This window comes from Ailuropoda melanoleuca, chromosome 14 (assembly GCF_002007445.2).
Source record: "Ailuropoda melanoleuca isolate Jingjing chromosome 14, ASM200744v2, whole genome shotgun sequence".
Taxonomy (NCBI): Eukaryota; Metazoa; Chordata; class Mammalia; order Carnivora; family Ursidae; genus Ailuropoda; species Ailuropoda melanoleuca.
In genome coordinates this window covers 29,490,360-29,509,812 of record NC_048231.1, presented here as the reverse complement: position 1 = coordinate 29,509,812, position 19,453 = coordinate 29,490,360, and the positions used below count along the sequence as shown (strand labels likewise).

The window sequence follows — 19,453 nt, the reverse complement described above, 5'->3', positions numbered from 1 at the left end:
CTTTACATCAGAAACCAGGGATGTACTGTATGGTGACTAACATAATATAATAAAAAAACATTAAAATAAGATTTATTTATTTGAGAGAGAGAGAGTGTGGATGCACAAGTGGGAGGAGGGGTAGAGGGAGAGAAGCCGACTCCACACTGAGTGGGGAGACCCAGGCAGGACTCAGTCCCAGGACCCCGAGATCACAACCTGAGCCGAAGTCAAGAGTCGGACGCTGACTGAGCCACCCGGGGACCCCATTTCTTATACTTTAGATATGGGGGTAGTGGGGGGAGAAAAGAAACAAAGTTCAATTTATTTATTTTGAAAGTGGGGACCCTGTCCTGTTTGCTTTTGTGGTCTCAGCACCCAAGTCAGGTGTTCAGCAAGTGTTTCTTGAACTAGACATTGCAGTGATTCTTAGGCTCGGGCTTTCCTCTTTATTCTAGTTTCTACTTAGACCAGATTCTTGTTAGCACAGATCTAGTTTTTTGCATTAACCTTTCCCCCTTTTAGCTTTTTAGTCTTTCCTTGCCGCTATCCACATGGCACACTGTTGCCAAAGTAATTTTCTAAAACCTTGCTTTCATTTTGTCAAAAGCCATTACTGCTTATGGATTCAATTGAAACTAATTAGTCTGACGTTCTAGGTTTTGAATCATCTAGTTTCGTGTACCTATTTGATGTAGTATTTTTACTGTTTTTCCCACATAAGCCCTTCATAGCTAATTAGGACAATCCTCTTCTTATTCTGTACTAAGAAAATACTTTTTCCGACTTATGCTTTTGCTCCAGATACTCTTCTAGCCCCGAAGTCCCTAGCCTTTCTCACATTTTCAAATCCTTTGTTTCTTAAAGACCTAACAGCTGGCTCAGGTGTCTGTTGGTGCTCAGTGAGTATTTGTTTAGTGAGTAAATGAGAACTTGTATCCTCAATGAACATGTTTAAGTAGTTTCACATGATAATGATATTCCCCTTATTGTCCATAGACTACATAATCCTTCCTAATAAATTACATTTCTTGTAGCTTATTAGAAGTTTAATAAATGATTAATCCATTGAATAAAATCTGGTATATGAGTACCTCACTTGAACAACTTACTTGAAATGGCTTCAGAAGCATTATTGCTCTTCTTTATTTCTACTTTAATTGTAAAAGTGCTTAAAATTAAACCTTTTCTTAGCTTTAACGCAAGTGAATTATTGGATTTAATCAAATGATTTCAGCACATGCTCAGAGCAATTACATTTGTGCAGCTGAGCAGAAACTATGGCAACAGAATGAAAATGTGTTTTTCCTGATTGTTTTCCTCCATGAGATTGGGAAGTTCTGACTTAAACCTATCAACTTAAAAGAAATGGCTATAGATAATATGCATTACAAATTACATTTGATAGAATTGCCTAGAAAGTTGAGTTAAGAGACCGTTTATCATTCATAGGTTTATGGCTCAAATCCTGGAAGAATATGCCAAGGAATAGCAGTACTAATCTTTGGCGGGGATATGGGAGAATTTCAAGGTCCACTTCAGGCCTATTTATATTGTCTATTTTTTTTAAGCCACAAACCAGGATTATTTTATAATAATAGTAGAGCAAGCAACAAAGCTATTTAAATTTGGCAGAAAAGACAATTACCTGGTTTTTCTAAATTTCTTATTTAAAAAATTACATCAGCCATATTTTTCTACACAGCACAAAGCCATATTATTATATGAGGAGCCAAAGGAATCCAGTTGTAGTGTAAAAAAACCAAGTACTTTATATTCATTTTGTAAGACAAGATTTTTCCTTTAAGACCTATTAATAATTCAGACTGTTTTCTAAAGAGAATCTGTTAGACATTGAAATTCATTTGAGTTTTGGCAAACATTTTTAAAAGATCCATTGACTTCTTGTAAAAGAATTTGTGAAATTCAGCTTTAAAAGTGATTTCCTAACCAGGAAGAATGCATTATAGGATAATAACACCAATGAAGAAGTGAAGGATTTTCAGTGGGGTAGTTTCTAATATTTTAGTAAGAAAAAAATTGGTGAAAACTGCTTTATGAAAGCATTACAACTGTTCACACCTATCTTTTCTAATTGAATAAACTGAGTAATGCATTAATGTAAAAAATCTATAAATGCTTTTGATGAGAGGAGACTGTCTAAGCTGATTAAATGTAGAGATAGTCTAACATAGACCTTGAAAAGTTTAAAAATATTCTCTTTGTTTTAATCCATGCTTACTAATATTTAACAACTCATGAAGTCTAGGAATCAAAATAGCTGCCAGGTATAAACAACTGACCTGGCAGGATTATTATGTACCAACTAAATAGCTCTAGTCTGTTTGTTGATATTCTTTGGTATTTTGTATATTTGTCAAGAGTTTTCATAAGGCATTATTTCTGTGGGAAGGAGTTAATCCTCTTAGTTTGGAATTAGGAGCTGAGGGTAAGGATTGGTGCCAAGTCATTATAGCCAGAAATCCAGAAATGCCCAAACTCTGCCCAGCCAATATACTCTTACCCCCGGAGAGTCATGAGAGGACTGTCTGCAAGGGACAGTAACCCGTGGGACTCAGAGTGCCACATTAATAAAGGCTGTGCAAACTTGCAGCACTTCAGTGCAGAACTCCCTTTAAAGTGCCTTGGTGCAAGTGGTTCAGGATTAAGGCCTAAGTCAGGGCTCCTGCTTCCCTCCCAACGTCATCTAATCACCATTTTGGGACTGGCATATTGAGGTGTGTGAGTTAGAAGGCTGGAGGGGAGAACAAACTAGTAAGTGAATACTCAGTCCCAAAAGAATCTCTGAATCTGCTTTGTTGACTACTGGGTACAGTAGTCCCCTGGCCTTATCCATGGGAGAAACATCGCAAGACCCCCAGCGGATGCCTGAAACCATGCATAGTACCCAACCTCCCCTACACTATGCATTTTCCTGTACATACATACCTATAATAAAATTTAATTTATGAATTAAGCATACCAGGAGATTAGCAACAATAACTAATAATCAGGACAGTTAAACAGTATACCGTAACAAAAGTTGTGTGACTATGGTCTCTCTCTCAGACTCTTACTGTACTGAACTCACCTTTCATGTGACGACGTGAGATAATAAAATGCTTTCGTGATGCGCTGAGGTAAGGTGAATGATGTAGCCATTGTAACATAGTGTGACCTTCTGAGGACGCAGCAGAGGGAGCGTCCTCTGCCCTCAGCGCATGTGGGTAACCGAACCTGCAGAAGGGGAAGCTGTGGATAAGGAGGGACTGCTGTATAGTGAGCGAGAAGTACAAGACAATGGCCATTGCGCCCCTGTGGGTCAGGCCAGGCCCAGAGTTTGAGGCAGTAACACAGACCACATGTGGAGACTGTTACTTGAACACGGTACTAACTGTGCCCAGTCAGGATTCTGGACTCTTGAAGAATTAGGTCGGTAACTTCTCTTACCTATGGGGAGAACTAGACAGGCGGTGGGCAGAGGCTTCCCTGGCCCAGGAAAAGGAGCTCCTGCAACCACAATAAAGTGCCATTTATTTTCACGTATGAAGGAAAACAGTGGACAGTTCTGTCTCTCAGTTGTAAAGGCTTATTTCTGGTACAGTCTGGCCCCAGGCATGGAGTAGCTTCTCACCATCTGATCAGCATACATTTTGGACTTTACTAAGGCACATAATGACTCAGAAATGCAGATTTCTGTCATTGGCTGATGTTTACTTCACCTCCAGGGTGAAATACAGTATATAAATATTTTAAGTCTTGTTCTAATAAATGTTGGTGGTGTTGCTGGGGAGTTTGAGCTCTTGATCTGAGGTTAACAATTTAATTAAGAGAAATATAGTTTATTTTTAGACTTTCATGTTCAAAGGCTTCTAATTATAATGACAAGTAATAGCATAGAAATGAGACCATTTAGACACCTCGACTCACATGCTCGAATATTTGTGTGTCAGTGCTTAGGAGTCTATATAGTATTCTATTTACCATTTGTTTTTATGTGTTTTGTTGTTAACACAATGAAAAAGATCTTTGTAACTGATAAATTCTCCCCCATGCTTAAATATTGGTAGAGCTTCCTATTGATTTGCTTCCATATATCTGATTACTTACTTTGCCTAACAGATGTAATATAAAAGAATTATATGGATGTTAAGTTCAAGATCCCTGAAATGAGCTTATATCAAATCACCTTTTTTATTTTATGTTACTCTTTGAAGTTAACATGCAGTAAAGTCGAAACTTTATAATTGCAGGGGAAGAGAACCTTTCCCTTCTTTTCTTTTAGGTTCTATGGCTGGCCTAATAATTAAATTGACATAACACAAATTAACAGGAGAAAAAACATTTAATTTTGTATGTACAGGAGCCTATAGAAATATGAGACTCAAGTCACCAGAGCAGGTAGCTTTATGAAAAATTGACAAGACTGAAGGGTTTGGGTTTGGGATAGCAAATTAGTGAGGAAGTAACAAAGTTTGTTTATATAGCTTTCTGGCCCTAAGTCCCCTATTTGTGGTAATAAGGATGCCTTCTACCCTTCTGGTACAGGGAGGGTACCTTTCAAATGAGAGTCTTACTTCCTGCTTTTCGGGGGGTGGGGGGTGGGGTTGCAGAGGAGGTCAGTGTCCTTCTTTCTCTGGCTGTTTCTTAAGTAACTTTAATTCAAAAGAATCAACATGCCAAAGTGGCATATTTGGGGGTGGCGTATTCTGCTCCCCTCATCCTGTTGACTGTATGAAGGAAAACTTTTGTTTCTCGTAATTTCAGAAAAGACCCCCTCCTGGAGAATTCCTTTGCAGAAAACAACTGTAAAACCTGGATTTAATATAAAAAGCAACTATTTAGGGCACTTGAGAGTGAACAGAAGCAGATAGGCTCTACTGGGGAGTACATAGTTGGAGGAGGGAAGGAAGGGAGCTATAAGAAGTAACTTTGCCTTTTCACTGATTTTAGCTTCAGGCTAAGTACAGTCTGTACTCTGGAGACTCTGGTGGAAACAATAGTCTCTCTGGCCAGGGAGACTAGAAAACTGAAAACAGAGAGCCCTGATCACTGAAGATAGTAGAGAAATCCCAGAAGAAGAAGCAGAGGGGGGGGAGTCCTTTGTGTGCACACATCTTGTACTGACCGCCAAGCCATACATGAGTACAATGGACTCAGAACAGCTCAGCTAAAGACAGAAAATCTGAACTGGACTGGAGCTGCCTCCTAAGGAAAAGAGTTTACAGTTTAAGCCAACCCAAGATATTTGCCAGCTAAACAAAAGAAACAACTCTCACTGGAGAGAAAATAACAGTTTCCTAGTCTTCATGAATTAACATTTCTACAAGCCATAGTTACCCCAAATATGGAGAATCAAGAAAATGGAACATATCTGAAGAGGAAGAAAATCAGCTGAGTCCTACTCTGAGATGAATGAGACATTGGCAGTAGCAGACAAGATTTTTAAAGCAGCTGTTATAATATCTCAGTGAAATAAAATGTCATGCTCACAGTGAATAGCAAAACAAGAAATCCTATCAGATAAATAGAAACCATGGAAAAGAACCAAATGGAAGTTCTAGAATTAAGAGATAAAATATTTGAAATAAAAATTCATTAAATGGGTTTAACAATTGAAAAAAACAGTTGTGCAGAAGGAAAAGTACATGAACTGGAAGATAAAGCAATAGAAATTACTTGGAAGAACAGAGAGAAAACATATTGGAGCAAAAAATGAACAGTCTCAGGGACATTTTAGGCTGAATTAAACAATCCAACATGCACGGAAATGGAATCTCAGAGGACAGAGAGAATGGGATAGAAAAAAATTTTTGAAAATTTAAAGCAGAAATTCTCCAAATTTGATGAAAAACAGAAACTCACGGATACAAGATACTCAGTGAATATCAGGCTGACTGAACCCAAAGAAGTGCTCATCAAGACACATCATGGCAGAACTTTGGAAAGCCAAAGATAAAGAGCAAATGTTGAAAGCAGTAAGAGAAAAATGATAACATTTCAAATAGAGAAGCATTGATCCATTTAATGACTGCCTTCACCTTGGAAACCATGGAGGCCAAAAGAGAGTGGAAGAACATGTTTAAAGTGCTGGAAGAAAAGAAAAGAGCCTGTCCTCCCAGAATTCTTTATCAAAGGAAAATATCCTGCAGAAATGAAGAGGATTCCAGAATTAGTTAGTGGTGACAGTGACACAACCGGGAGTAGACTAAAAACCACGGACATGTACCCTTTAAAAGGGTGAGTTTTATGGAATGTACCTCAGTGAAAAAATTTAAATGAAGGCAAAGACTTTCAGATAAAAGAAAACCCAAGAGAATTCTGCTCTACAAGAAATGTCAAAGGAAGTTCTTCGAGGCTGAAGAAAACTTTTACCTGATGAAATTTAGGGTCCTTGAAAAGATAAAAAAAGATCGTCAAAAATGATAAATACCTACAGAGATGGGAAAGCCTCTGTCTTTCCTCTCATTTTCTTTATAAATCATATAAATTGTGCATATATAGCATATATAGAAGATATTAACTCCAGTTAATATGTATCTATATTCCATGAAGAATGACTGCAAAATTTCTATATTTTGGGGGGAAATGATACAGTATTAATTATAAGAGGGCTGTGAGTAATTAAAGATGTATACTGTAATCCTTAGGGCAACAACTACACTAATAAGACAAAGAAGTAGAGCTAAAATCCCAATGTGAAAATTGAAATAAAATTCTAAAAAACATTTAAATGGTATTTGTCATTATTGTTGTTTTAAGTCAGGAAAATAGGAACACGGGAACAAACAATAGAAAAGACAAGTTAAGGGGTGCCTGCCTGGCTTGGTTGGAAGAGCATGTGACTCAATCTTGGGATCATGAGTTTGAGCTCCACGATGGGTATAGAGATTACTTAAATAAATACAACTTAAAAAAAGGAAGAGAAAAAACAAGTTGGAAACAAATAGTAAAATAAAATGGTTGACCCAAATCCAGCCATCTCAACAGTGACATTAAATTGTTAATAGATTAAGTTCAATGAGTATTTGAGTTTGTTTTGCAAAATTTAAAAAGCTCCAGGGGCACCTGGGTGGCACAGCGGTTAAACGTCTGCCTTCGGCTGAGGGCATGATCCCAGCGTTGTGGGATCGAGCCCCACATCAGGCTCGTCCGCTATTAGCCTGCTTCTTCCTCTCCCACTCCCCCTGCTTGTGTTCCCTCTCTCGCTGGCTGTCTCTGTCTCTGTCAAATAAATAAATAAAATCTTAAAAAAAAATTTAAAAAGTTCCAGAGATCTTTTGTAAATGTAGTACATGTAATTAACACCACTGTATTATACACTTAAAAATGGCTAAGGTGGGAAATTTTATATGTGGTTTTGACCACAATTTTTAAAAATTTTAATTATTTAATTATTTGTTTAGTTAAACTTTGGAAGGACACTGAAATAACTTATCCCCCTGAAACTTTTAATTCTAGAAGTTCCTAGTTGGGTCTGATTTTCTTGAAGTTGTAGGCCCAGAGCATTGTTTACTTACAAACACTTATAATAATGTTTAGTGGCATATAGCAAGCTCTGTATAAATTTAACTCACCGAATCCTTATCACAACCCTATGGGTAGGTATTATTTTATTTTCTGCCATTTTATTATGGACATTTTCAAATATACAGAGAATCTGGAAGAATGACATGTTGAACACTCTTACACTCACTATCTAGATTCTGTAATTAACATTTTATCTATTTGCTTTATCACATATCTATCCATACCTATGTTCATTCATTAATCCGTCTTATTTTTTTAATGCATTTCAAAGCAAATTGCAGACATCAGTATGCTTTGAGGGTAGGTATTTTTATTATCCTCATTTTACACTAGAGGACCTGAGACACAGAAAAGTTAAGTAATTTGTGTAAGGTCACATGGCGTTTAAGTGGTAGAACTAGGATTTGGGCCAAGCCTGCCTTAACTGCATCTACAGAATGCTGGTTCACATAATATTAATAGGTATTACCATAAAAAATAATTTTGTGATCCAATAAATTTGACAAATACAGTATCTCAGTTTGGAAGATTCACATGCAGATTTTCATCTGTGAAGTTCAGCAGTAAAGAAGCCTGATTAACTTTGTTCAAGCCAACCATTTCAAGTTTATTTGACTTGAAAGCATGTTTTCCTCCCAAATATAGCATCTATTAATATCTTGTAGGGTAGGACCAGAATCGAAGGAATATACTTTGGAAAATCTCCTTTTTACGATATCCTAATTTTGTTTATTTAGGGCAGAATATGTTTTTAAAGAGTTTATACTTATTAAACAAATTTTCAAGCTGGCAAAGATCTTAGAGTTTATTGAGACCAGTGCTTTCATTTCAGTGATGAGGGAACTCAGACACAGGGTAAATGACTAATGCAGGCTAAATCATGTGCAGGTGCTTAGTAAAAGAAATGGGAGTAGAGGGGTGCCTGGGTGGCTCAGTTGGTTGAGCATCCGACTGTTGATTTTGGCTCAAGTCATAATCTCAGGGTTGTGAGATCGAGCCCCGCATTGGACTCTACGCTCAGCACAGAGTCTGCTTGAGATCCTCTCCCTCTGCCCCTCCTTCTGCTCATGTTCTCTCTCTCTCTCTAAAATAAACAAATAAAATAAATCTTAAAAAAAAAAAGAAATGGGAGTAGATCCCAGCTTAAATGCTGGGGATAGTATTTAGTGGACGCTCAATAAATATTTGTTAAATAAATGAATACGTTGTCTAAATCTGTCCAGTTTTTTTTTTTTGTATTGCGTATCTAGCTACATATTGGAATTCGTCTTTATTTTCAGATTATCTTGATCAGTAGTGAGTCTTAGCACTTTATTTTTAGGTTAACTTTAGGTACAAATGATATATAGCTCCTAAATTCTTAAAAAAGTTTTCCTGTAATATATAACGTACAGAAAGCTGCACAAAACATAGCTGTATAGTTTAACAAATAATTATAAAGTGAACCCTGGCTTAACCACCCATGTCAAGTTAATAAAACATTGCTGGTATTTCAGAAGCCCCCATGGGCCCCCTCCTGTCACTGATTCTCTTAATTATTTCTTTTTTCTCTTTCTTTTTTTAGCTAATTTAACAGGACATGCAGAGAAGGTGGGGATTGAAAATTTTGAACTCCTCAAGGTCCTAGGAACTGGAGGTAAGTCTTGAAAAAAATTTTTAAGCTAAAAAAAAAGTGTGTGTTATTCTTATGACAAGGGACTCATATCCTCAATACAGAAATCCGTTAAAAATTTAAAAGCATAAGAAATCCAATAGAAGAACTGTCAAAGAACATGAACAAATGATTCATAGAAGAAATACAAACGGGAAAATTTGGAAGAATTGGCAAGGATTTAGGAAAACCAATTTCTTTTACCCTGCTGTTGGGAATATAAATTAGTTCAATCTTTACATAGGACACAATACTAAAATCACTAACATTTATATTAACATTTATAGTGACTTGCCAAGTACTCTGTGAAATACTTTATGCTGATTAACTCATTCAGTCCTCACTCCACTTTATTCATATCTAGTGGTCATCGTGTTTAATAATGAAAAGCCCAAGACCCTTCAGAAACCTAACAATAGGAGTTTGGTTAAACGGAACATGGATCCTCCTGTTCTGTAATCTGTACAATTGGAAGGAAATGATCCGTATTTAACATTTTTGAAAGTTCTCCATACTGTAATAAGCTTTAAAAAAAGGCTACAGAAGAGAGGGTACACTATACCATTTCTGTGAAATAAAAAATGGTCTGAATCAATGTCTCCATGTACACTTGACCCTTGAACAATGCAGGGGATTATGGGCACCAGTCTCCCGCACTGTTGGAAATCTGTGGGTAACTTTTGATTCCCCCAAAACTTAACTACTAATAGCCTCCTGTTAACTGGAAGCCTTACTGATAAACAGTCGATTAACATGTATTTTGTATATTGTATGTATTCTGTACTATATTCTTACAATAAAGAAAGCTAGAGAAAAGAAAATGTTATTAAGAAAAATAATAAGAGGGGCGCCTGGGTGGCACAGCGGTTAAGCGTCTGTCTTCGGCTCAGGGCGTGATCCCGGCGTTCTGGGATCGAGCCCCACATCAGGCTCCTCCGCTGTGAGCCTGCTTCTTCCTCCCACTCCCCCTGCTTGTGCTCCCTCTCTCGCTGGCTGTCTCTATCTCTGTCAAATAAATAAATAAATAAATAAATAAAATCTTTAAAAAAAAAAAAGAAAATAATAAGAAATAGAAAATATATTTGCAGTCCTGTACTATATTTATCCAAATATTTCCATGTATAAGTGGACCCGTGCAGTTCAAACCTATGTTGTTCCAGGGCCAACCGCCTGTGTGTACGTATAAAATTCTCTGGAATATACACCAAAATGTAATAGTCTTGGATGATAGGATTTTAGATGATCTTGGTTTTCTGTTGTGCCTCCTGTTTTTGCTACTGCTGTTCTTGCTGCTCAGGAGTCAGGGCCTCCTGGGTGTATGGCCTGTGCAGCTGCAGCGATCCCCACACTCAGAAGAGCCCATGTTAGGTGTAATACTCTGCTGTCACTGTTCTGAGATTCTAAATGATTCATGGACAAGGCACCCCACACTTTGATTTTGCAACAGGCCCACCAGTGACCTAGCTGGTCTTGCCAGGAGTGCACCCCCTCTGCTCAGCTCGCCCTCTGGAATGTTGCTCTGCAGTTACACTGTAGTGAGAACTTCCTCCCAAGTAGAAGTGAAAAGGAGGATTTTCATTGTTTGTTTTTTCCCATCCTTAGCTGGCCTATTGTCTCTTTCCTGGAAGGAGAGAGAGAGAGTTCCGAGGACAGACCATTCTTCTTCCCCACTAGAGTCTAGCTTCACCGTTAGGTAGCTGTATACCCAGCCCCTGACAGGAGGGATTGCCGCTGTCCATATGAGGGTATCTGCCCATCCTTTCCAAAGTACCAAGCCTTCTAGCAGGAGAAAAATTATTTCTCCTGGGCTTCCAAAATCAGTCCCAGCCACTGCCCTCCCATACTCACATATATGTAATTTGTCTTTAAGTCATTTGGTGTTGAGCCTTCATGCCTAGGGTCTTGCCACGCAAGCTCTTGATAATTTTCCAAAGTAGTCTAGCATATTGTGTAGAGCCAGCGAACAAACCCTATGATTTATTTTCATCAACTAAGTGTTTTATTGTCCGGAAGAGTATCGTATAATTGTCAGCTTGGGAGATTTTACTGTGCATTCTGTCCTTCAGATCATTTGTAAAGATGTATTTTTAAAGCAAACTAGCCTCACCCTACCATATCCCTAAGAAATCATGCTTTCAGAATACCAAAATAATGTCTTTTATCCTCACGTTTGCTTCTTCTTTCAAAGGCAGTACCTACTCAAAGGAGAAAAAGGGTCATAATTGTACGGTGACTGGATTTCCTTAGAAATAGTGCTTGTACCATTTTGTCAAAGGGTTTTTTGGGTCAATTTATGTTATAGCCACAGAATTTGTTTTATCTGTGTGGTTTTTATTCTAATAGCCCTATTGCCGTGTAATCACATGCCTTATTGTTCATCCCTTTAAAGTGTACAAATCAGTGGTTTTAGTATATTTACAGAGTTGTGCAGCCATCACCACAGTCAGTTTTAGAACATTTTCCTTACCTCAACAAGAAACTGTGAACCCTTTATCTGTTACCTCCCAAGGTCACCATCTTCCCAGCCCTAAACAACAACTACCTACTTTCTATATCTTTTTATTTGCCTATTCTGGACATTTCATGTTTGGCTTCTCTCACTTAGCATAATGTTTTCTAGATTCATCCCTATTGTAGCATGGATCACTGCTTCTTTCCTTTTTACGGCTTAGTAATATCCCACTGTATGGATATACCACATTTTGTTTATCCATTCATCAGTTGCTGGGTTGTTTCTCCCTTTTAGCTATTATGAACAATGCTGCTCTGAGCGTTCATGTATGAGTTTTGGGGTGAACATAGGTTTTAATTTCTCTTGAGTATATATTAGTAGTGAATGGCCATTTCTTTTTTTTTAAAGATATTTTATTTATTTATTTATTTATTTGTTTGTTTGTTTATTTATTTATTTATTTATTTATTTATTTATTTATGTGACAGAGAGACAGCCAGCAAGAGAGGGAACACAGCAGGGGGAGTGGGAGAGGAAGAAGCAGGCTCCCAGCGGAGGAGCCTGTTATGGGACTCGATCCTGGAACGCCGGGATCACGCCCTGAGCCAAAGGCAGATGCTTAACGACTGCGCTACCCAGGCGCCCATGAATTGCCATTTCAAATGATAATTCTGTGTTTAGTTTCTTGAGGAACTACTAGACTGTTTTCTAAAATGGCCACACCATTTTACATTCCCACCAGCAGTGTGTAAGGGTTTCAGTATCTCCACATCCTTACCAACACTTGTAGCTGTTTTTTTAGAAAGTAAGTTATAAAAATCAGACTAAACTCATGTTTTATTCCAGATATCATCAAAACCAAAAAACTTTAATTTAATATTATTGGATAACTTTTCTGAAGCAAAATAGACATGGAGTCTACAAAACTTCTCAAGCCACTGTAAGATGTAATATTAATTAGTTTTCATCCCTGAATTTTATAGCATGTAACAAAAGCCATGGAACTAATTCTGTTCCTTGATCTGTCAATTTTATATTTGGCAGTATATTCCAAATACATAAGTAGAAGTAGAAAGGCAGTGTATGTTCTCTTTCTGATAAGATGACAGCTTGCATATCCTGGAAAATCCCCCTCATTTTTAAACCCCTAAAGTGCTGGATAAAATGCCTGTAAAGAAAGTCTACTCAATGGTATAGGTCAGCTGGTAAGAATAAGGAAAATCCTTGGAATCCAAAAAGAAAGTGGGAGCAGGAATCTAGAGAATAAATCAGCTCCCTGAAGGCAGAGGTTATTCTGGGGAAGTCTACCAGTAAATTGTGAGCTAGTTCTCTGGATTTCCCATTTTCATGCTTTGCATGAGAGAGATCATCCAAGGCTCCTGAGAGGTAGAGAAGGCTACTGCAAAGACTAAATAAGAAAATCCAGCCTTCAAAGGGAGCCGTGGAGGAAATCTTTCTGCCTCAGCATTGGCTCTGGGTGAAGAGAATAAAAAAATAAACAAAAGCCTTCCCTGAGCATTCACAACATAAGCCAAGCATTGTGCAGGTTTGCAGCTTGAATTTGTACATATTTGTATGATCCCAAAGAACAAAAAATAGGTAAGAATTTAGTTTACAGTAGTACTGAGTTGGTAGTATTTCCAGGTGCCTAGGAAAAGCAAATGTAAATCCTCTTTGAAAGAATGCACTGTTACCTAGACCATAAAGTACCAAAGGAAGTTTTACAGACATGATCTTAATTGTCAGTGATCGCAAGCATCCAAGAAGCAAGTCCCCAGGAGTGAAAAAAGTGGAAACAACAAATAGCAAAATTAGACCTGCAGAGACTGTTGGAATTATTAGGTATGAAATATGATATATATATTTATATGGTTTTTAAAATTAAACGGAACTTTGATGCTAATATTAAGGAAAAAAGACATGCTACAAAATGACTGGACAGATTTGAAAGAGAACGAATAGTGCTTCTAGAAGTGAAAAATAATGCAAATTATAAACTCAGTAGATGGTTTACTAGCAGATGAGATGTAGCTAAAGAGAATTAGCAAATTGAGAGATGGATTTGAGGAAAATATGCAGAATATAAAATGGAGAACAATGAGATGACATTTACAAAAGAGAGATAAAGATGTAGAGGACAGAGAAAAGATACAAACTTATCTAATCAGAATCCCAAAGGGAGCTAACGGAGGAGGGGTAGTAGCTGAAAATTTACCAAGATTGATTGAAAATATGAATTCACAGATTGAAGAAACATGACAATTTCCAAGCAGACAACTGTATGGAAAGTCTCACATGAATACATCATAGAGAAAGGGATGAGCACCAGAGACAGAGAGATACCCTAAAAGCAGCTGGAGCGAAAAGACTGATTTATTAAGGATGAACAGTGATCAGACAGACAGATGCCTTTTCAGCAGCAACCATGAAAGCCGTGGAAGAGAAGAAAAATACTTGCAGAATGCCCAGAGAAAATAATTCTCAATTTAGAATTCTAAAGGCAACTAAGCTATTTTTCAGAAGTGAGGGCAAAACAGACGTTTTTCAGACATACAAATGCTGAGTGTGTTTTCCACCAGCACGTCCTCACTGGAAGAATTTCTAATGGATCTCGGTATAGGGAGAAGGAAAGTAATCTCAGGAGAGTTTCTGAGATGCAGAAAGGTTTGGTGGGTAAAGAAAATCTAGACAGCCGTAGTTGTAATGTTGAAATTGTGGGGTTAAAAAAAGGAAACTGAATCAGTGGACAAGAATAGCATACAGTTTGGGAGGTGATAGGAGTTAGTGTTCTAGGCTAGTATTCCTCAAACTTTAACATGCTCACAAATCTTGAAATGTGTAAATTTCCAGACCAATTGAAAAAAGAATAGAAAACCTTAATATCCTATAGTAATATCCTATATATCCTAACAGTAATATCTATAACTGTTAAAGAAATTGGTAAGTAAAAATCTCCCTGCTAGGACAACACTTGATACAGTTTTAAGAATGAGTTCTGCCCAGCATGGTACTGGCACAAAAACAGACACATCGACCAATGGAACAGAATAGAGAACCCAGAAATGGACCCTCGGCTCTTTTGGGCAACTAATCTTTGATAAAGCAGGAAAAAACATCCGGTGGAAAAAAGACAGTCTCTTCAATAAATGGTGCTGGGAAAATTGGACAGCTACATGCAAAAGAATGAAACTTGACCACTCTCTCACACCATACACAAAAATAAACTCCAAATGGATGAAAGACCTCAATGTGAGACAGGAATCCATCAAAATTCTAGAGGAGAACATAGGCAACAACTTCTATGACATCGGCCAGAGCAACCTTTTTCACGACACATCGCCAAAGGCAAGAGAAATAAAAGATAAAATGAACTTATGGGACTTTATCAGGATAAAGAGCTTCTGCACAGCCAAGGAAACAGTCAAAAAAACTAAGAGACAGCCCACGGAATGGGAGAATATATTTGCAAAGGACACCACAGATAAAGGACTGGTATCCAAGATCTACAAAGAACTTCTCAAACTCAATACACGAGAAACAAATAAACAAATCATAAAATGGGCAGAAGATATGAACAGACACTTTTCCAATGAAGACATACAAATGGCTAACAGACACATGAAAAAATGTTCAAAATCATTAGCCATCAGGGAAATTCAAATCAAAACCACACTGAGATACCACCTTACGCCAGTTAGAATGGCAAAGATAGACAAGGCAAGAAACAACAATTGTTGGAGAGGATGTGGAGAAAGGGGATCCCTCCTACATTGTTGGTGGGAATGCAAGTTGGTACAGCCACTCTGGAAAACAGTGTGGAGGTCCCTTAAAAAGTTAAAAATTGAACTACCCTATGACCCAGCCATTGCACTACTGGGTGTTTACCCCAAAGATACAGACGTAGTAAAGAGAAGGGCCATATGCACCCCAATGTTCATAGCTGCATTGTCCACAATAGCCAAATCATGGAAGGAGCCGAGATGCCCTTCAACAGATGACTGGATTAAGAAGCTGTGGTCCATATATACAATGGAATATTACTCAGCTATCAGAAAGAACGAATTCTCAACATTTGCTGCAACATGGACGGCACTGGAGGAGATAATGCTAAGTGAAATAAGTCAAGCAGAGAAAGACAATTATCATATGATTTCTCTCATCTATGGAACATAAGAACTAGGATGATCGGTAGGGGAAGAAAGGGATAAAGAAAAGGGGGGTAATCAGAAGGGGGAATGAAACATGAGAGACTATGGACTATGAGAAACAAACTGAAGACTTCAGAGGGGAGGGGGTGGGGGAATGGGATAGACTGGTGATGGGTAGTAAGGAGGGCACGTATTGCATGGTGCACTGGGTGTTATATGCAACTTGAAGCATCGAACTTTACATCGGAATCCGGGGATGTACTGTATGGTGATTAACATAATATAATAAAAAAATCATTAATAAAAAAAATAAATAGATAAGTCTAATCTTCCACAAACTTTCAGAGTAGAAAACGTAGGATTCATCTTTCCAGTTCATTGCATGAGGCTAGTATAACTTTGATTCCAAAAACCACAAAGAGAATATAAGGAAGGAAAATTAGAGGCCAGTTTCAAGCATGTGAGATTCTTAATATCAAATTTATAAAATCAAACCTGCTGTATATTTTCTTTCAACATAATTAATACTTTGTCCCATTATCTACCTCAGCTTTTTGAGTGGTGTGATCACAGGTCCTTAAGACAATTCTGCAAAGGTGAAGACAGAGTTTGTCAGTAATGTTTTACCTTGGCATTTTCATGTCATGCTTTTTCACTGATGTACTATTGGTCTATTGTTTAGCTGTGGATACTGCTTTTCCTTTTTGTCAGCTGACAGCGTGCTTGCTCTTATGAGAACATGGCATAACTAAGATGTCATTGTAGGTATTTCTGTATTTAAAATCACATTTTTGATGACTAAATGGAGTAGGTGGAAACTTTTCTTATGAGTATAATAAAATCTCAATTTTTATTCAAAAATTTCACCACTAATCTTTCAGTTTCATTACCTTTTTAAGATAATTTTTTCCAACACTACTTAGAATAATAGAAAAGCCTCATCAGATGTCTTTATGTGTCATGCCAGGTTTCCTTTGGAAGTGAAACTGAAAATTCTTCTGATGAATTAATTTTTATGTATTTTGAACTATATAAAATGCTATTCGTCCAATATCTTGAAGACTTAGTGGAATAATATCAAAGATTTGCTTTTTGATTGCACACTTAAATGCATGTAATAGTCATTTAAAAATCTCTTTTGGGGTGCCTGGGTGGCTCAGTCCATTGAGCATTGGACTCTTGATTTCAGCTCAGGTCATGATCTCAGGGTCATGGGATTGAGCCCTGTGTTGGGCTCCATGCTCAGTGCAGAGTCTGCTTTATCCCTCTCCCTCTGCTCCTCCCCTGTGCACATGCTCGCTGTCCCCCCCCCAGGCTCTAATAGACAAATAAATAAATAAAATCTTTAAAAATAAAAATAAAAATCTTTCTTTTACTCAGACTGTTGATTTATTTCTCTTTTCAGCAATCTTGTTTCTGTTGGTCTGTCACTGAGTGTTAATCAGTTTCCTAAGATAGAAACGTGGAAGTAATTTTTGATTTTTTTCTCTTTTAATTTCTTGTTTCTCACAAAATCCTGTAATTTTTCCTTCAAAATGACCCTTGGATTGACCTTTTCTGTTCTTAGTGCTGTCCCTTGTATTACCTTGTACATGGATTGTTGTTAGGATTTTCCTAACTGTTCTGTCTTTCTGCAAGTTCTCTCTTCCATTTTATGCATTTTATATATATTCTGTTATAAATGGTATGCATCCTCATTAAAATTTAACATTATTGTGCTATTCTCCTATTTCAGAACTTATAGTGCCTTTTTTTTCCAGTTAATTAATTCAAATCCAAATCCTTGCCTTACCTTCAGGCTTAGCTTTGTTTTCTCCTGTCTTTTTTGTCCAGTTACCCTCATATTCCACCTACTTTCTAGTCTGGTTAAATTTCTTTTACTCCCCGACAATTATGCATCCTTTCACATATTCTGATGCTCTGCCTTATCTTGTTCCCATAATCCTCGTGCTGCTCTTCTCTTCTGCCTAAATCCTGCTCAGATTGATTCATTCTCTGAATTGGAGTACTGAAAATCCTTTGCAGAGAACACGCACTGAGTGGTTCTCTGAATTTTCCTTCAATATCTGCTATTTTCCTTTTAGATTTTAAGCTCTTGGTATCATCCCTATATCTTTGTCCAATTCTCTTGCCCTGCCACATCTTCATAGCTCCTAATAGTATGAACCATAATAATAGTTTAACAAGTATATAAGTCACACTCTTATGAATTATTGCATTATTCTTGAGATTGGTACTTCCAAGTCCAGGAAATAGCTTTGATTCATCTTTTAGAATTACACTGCCCCTTGAACAATGTGGGGGGTGGGGGTGCACATAGTTGAAAACCCATGTATAACTTTGGATCCCCCAGAAACTTAACTACTAATACCCTCCTGTTGACTGGAAGTCTTACTGATAACGTAAATGATCTATTAACACATATTATGTACTGTATATTTAACAATAAAGTAAGCTAGAGAAAAGTTAAAATCATATGGAAGAGAAAATACATTTACAGTATTGTACTGTATTTTGAAGAAATGCATTTATAAGTAGACCCTTGTAGTTCAAACCCATGTTCAAGAATCAACTGTATTTTGTTTCATGATGAAAATTTGGATTGTTTGTGAGAAATCTGATTCTGTTTTTACTTCACTCCTTTTCTCCTGCTTTACTTTTAACCATTTGCTTTCTCTGAGACATGTGTCCAAGTATCGGTGAAGAAAGTCTTTAAGTGTACCCATTGCGTGCATTAGTATTTCTGATGCTTAGTGGAGCGTGATGGTCTTAGGTAGGAGACTTTAGTATTCTCTTTGAATTTTCTTTGTTCACCATACATGATCCTATACTTTGGAGATATTTTGTCATTATGCCAAAAAAAAATTTTTTTTGCTATATAACCAATCATAAAGGGTGCAGCTGAGTTGATTTCCTCTTCCAGTTTTGGTGCATTCGTAATTGTGAAGTAGTTGGGTATCCAGGATGCCATACAAGATTCAGGTTTGAATCTTGATGTTATCATTACCTACTTGAGTTCCTTGAGTAAATCACTTGAACTCTGAGAGCCTAAGTCCCTATTGACATAAGTCAATAATACCTATCTCATAGTGTTGTTATAGGATTAATAAAATAATGGATATGAATTGCCAAGCGCTAGATAACCATCAGTTGTGGTTATGTATTGAATAGGAAACTCCACTGTAAAGCCGTACCCTAAATTAGAAAAATGAAAGTATTTAGGACTTCTTCATAGGGATAATTAGTTTTTTCATAAAGTCACTCACTCTGTTAGTGTATCTGGGAGTAATTTCAACAGAAGTTATATTTTTATTTTTTTAGAGCGTGAACACATGTGAGCATGAGGGGGGTGGGGGGGTGGGGGCAAGAATTTAAGTGGGCTCCACGCCCAGCATGGAGCCCAATGCAGAGCTCAATCTCACAACCCCGAGATCATGACCTGAGCTGAAATCAAGAGTTGGTCACTTAGCTGACTGAGCCACCCAGGCGCCCCTCTGAACACCCTTTCTGTACTTTAGGTTGACAATCTTATGCTATAATGTGCCGAAAATGAGTAATAAAACATTTAGATTGCCTGACACATAGGAAATGCTGTACAAACTTAAGCTATTTATGTAACTGAAAGGGAAAGAAGCCCAACTTTTAAAAGAGCTAATATAATGCATTACTGAGGCCTCAGATTAGCTTGATATG

At 37.4% G+C, this 19,453-nt stretch overlaps 1 protein-coding gene across 8 annotated transcripts in view; it reads left to right on the top strand.

The window, feature by feature from the left end:
* Positions 1 to 19,453, top strand: part of RPS6KA5 (ribosomal protein S6 kinase A5) — a 200,113-nt gene that overhangs the window by 44,693 nt on the left and 135,967 nt on the right. For all 8 annotated transcript variants that reach the window (XR_004620273.1, XR_004620272.1, XR_004620270.1 and 5 more), the window contains exon 2: positions 9,074 to 9,145. Coding sequence is in view for 2 of the 8 variants with exons in the window: in XM_034642631.1 (XP_034498522.1) it covers positions 9,074 to 9,145 (72 nt within the window). In the remaining 6 variants the exon portion in view is untranslated. The remainder of the gene's footprint in view (positions 1 to 9,073; positions 9,146 to 19,453) is intronic.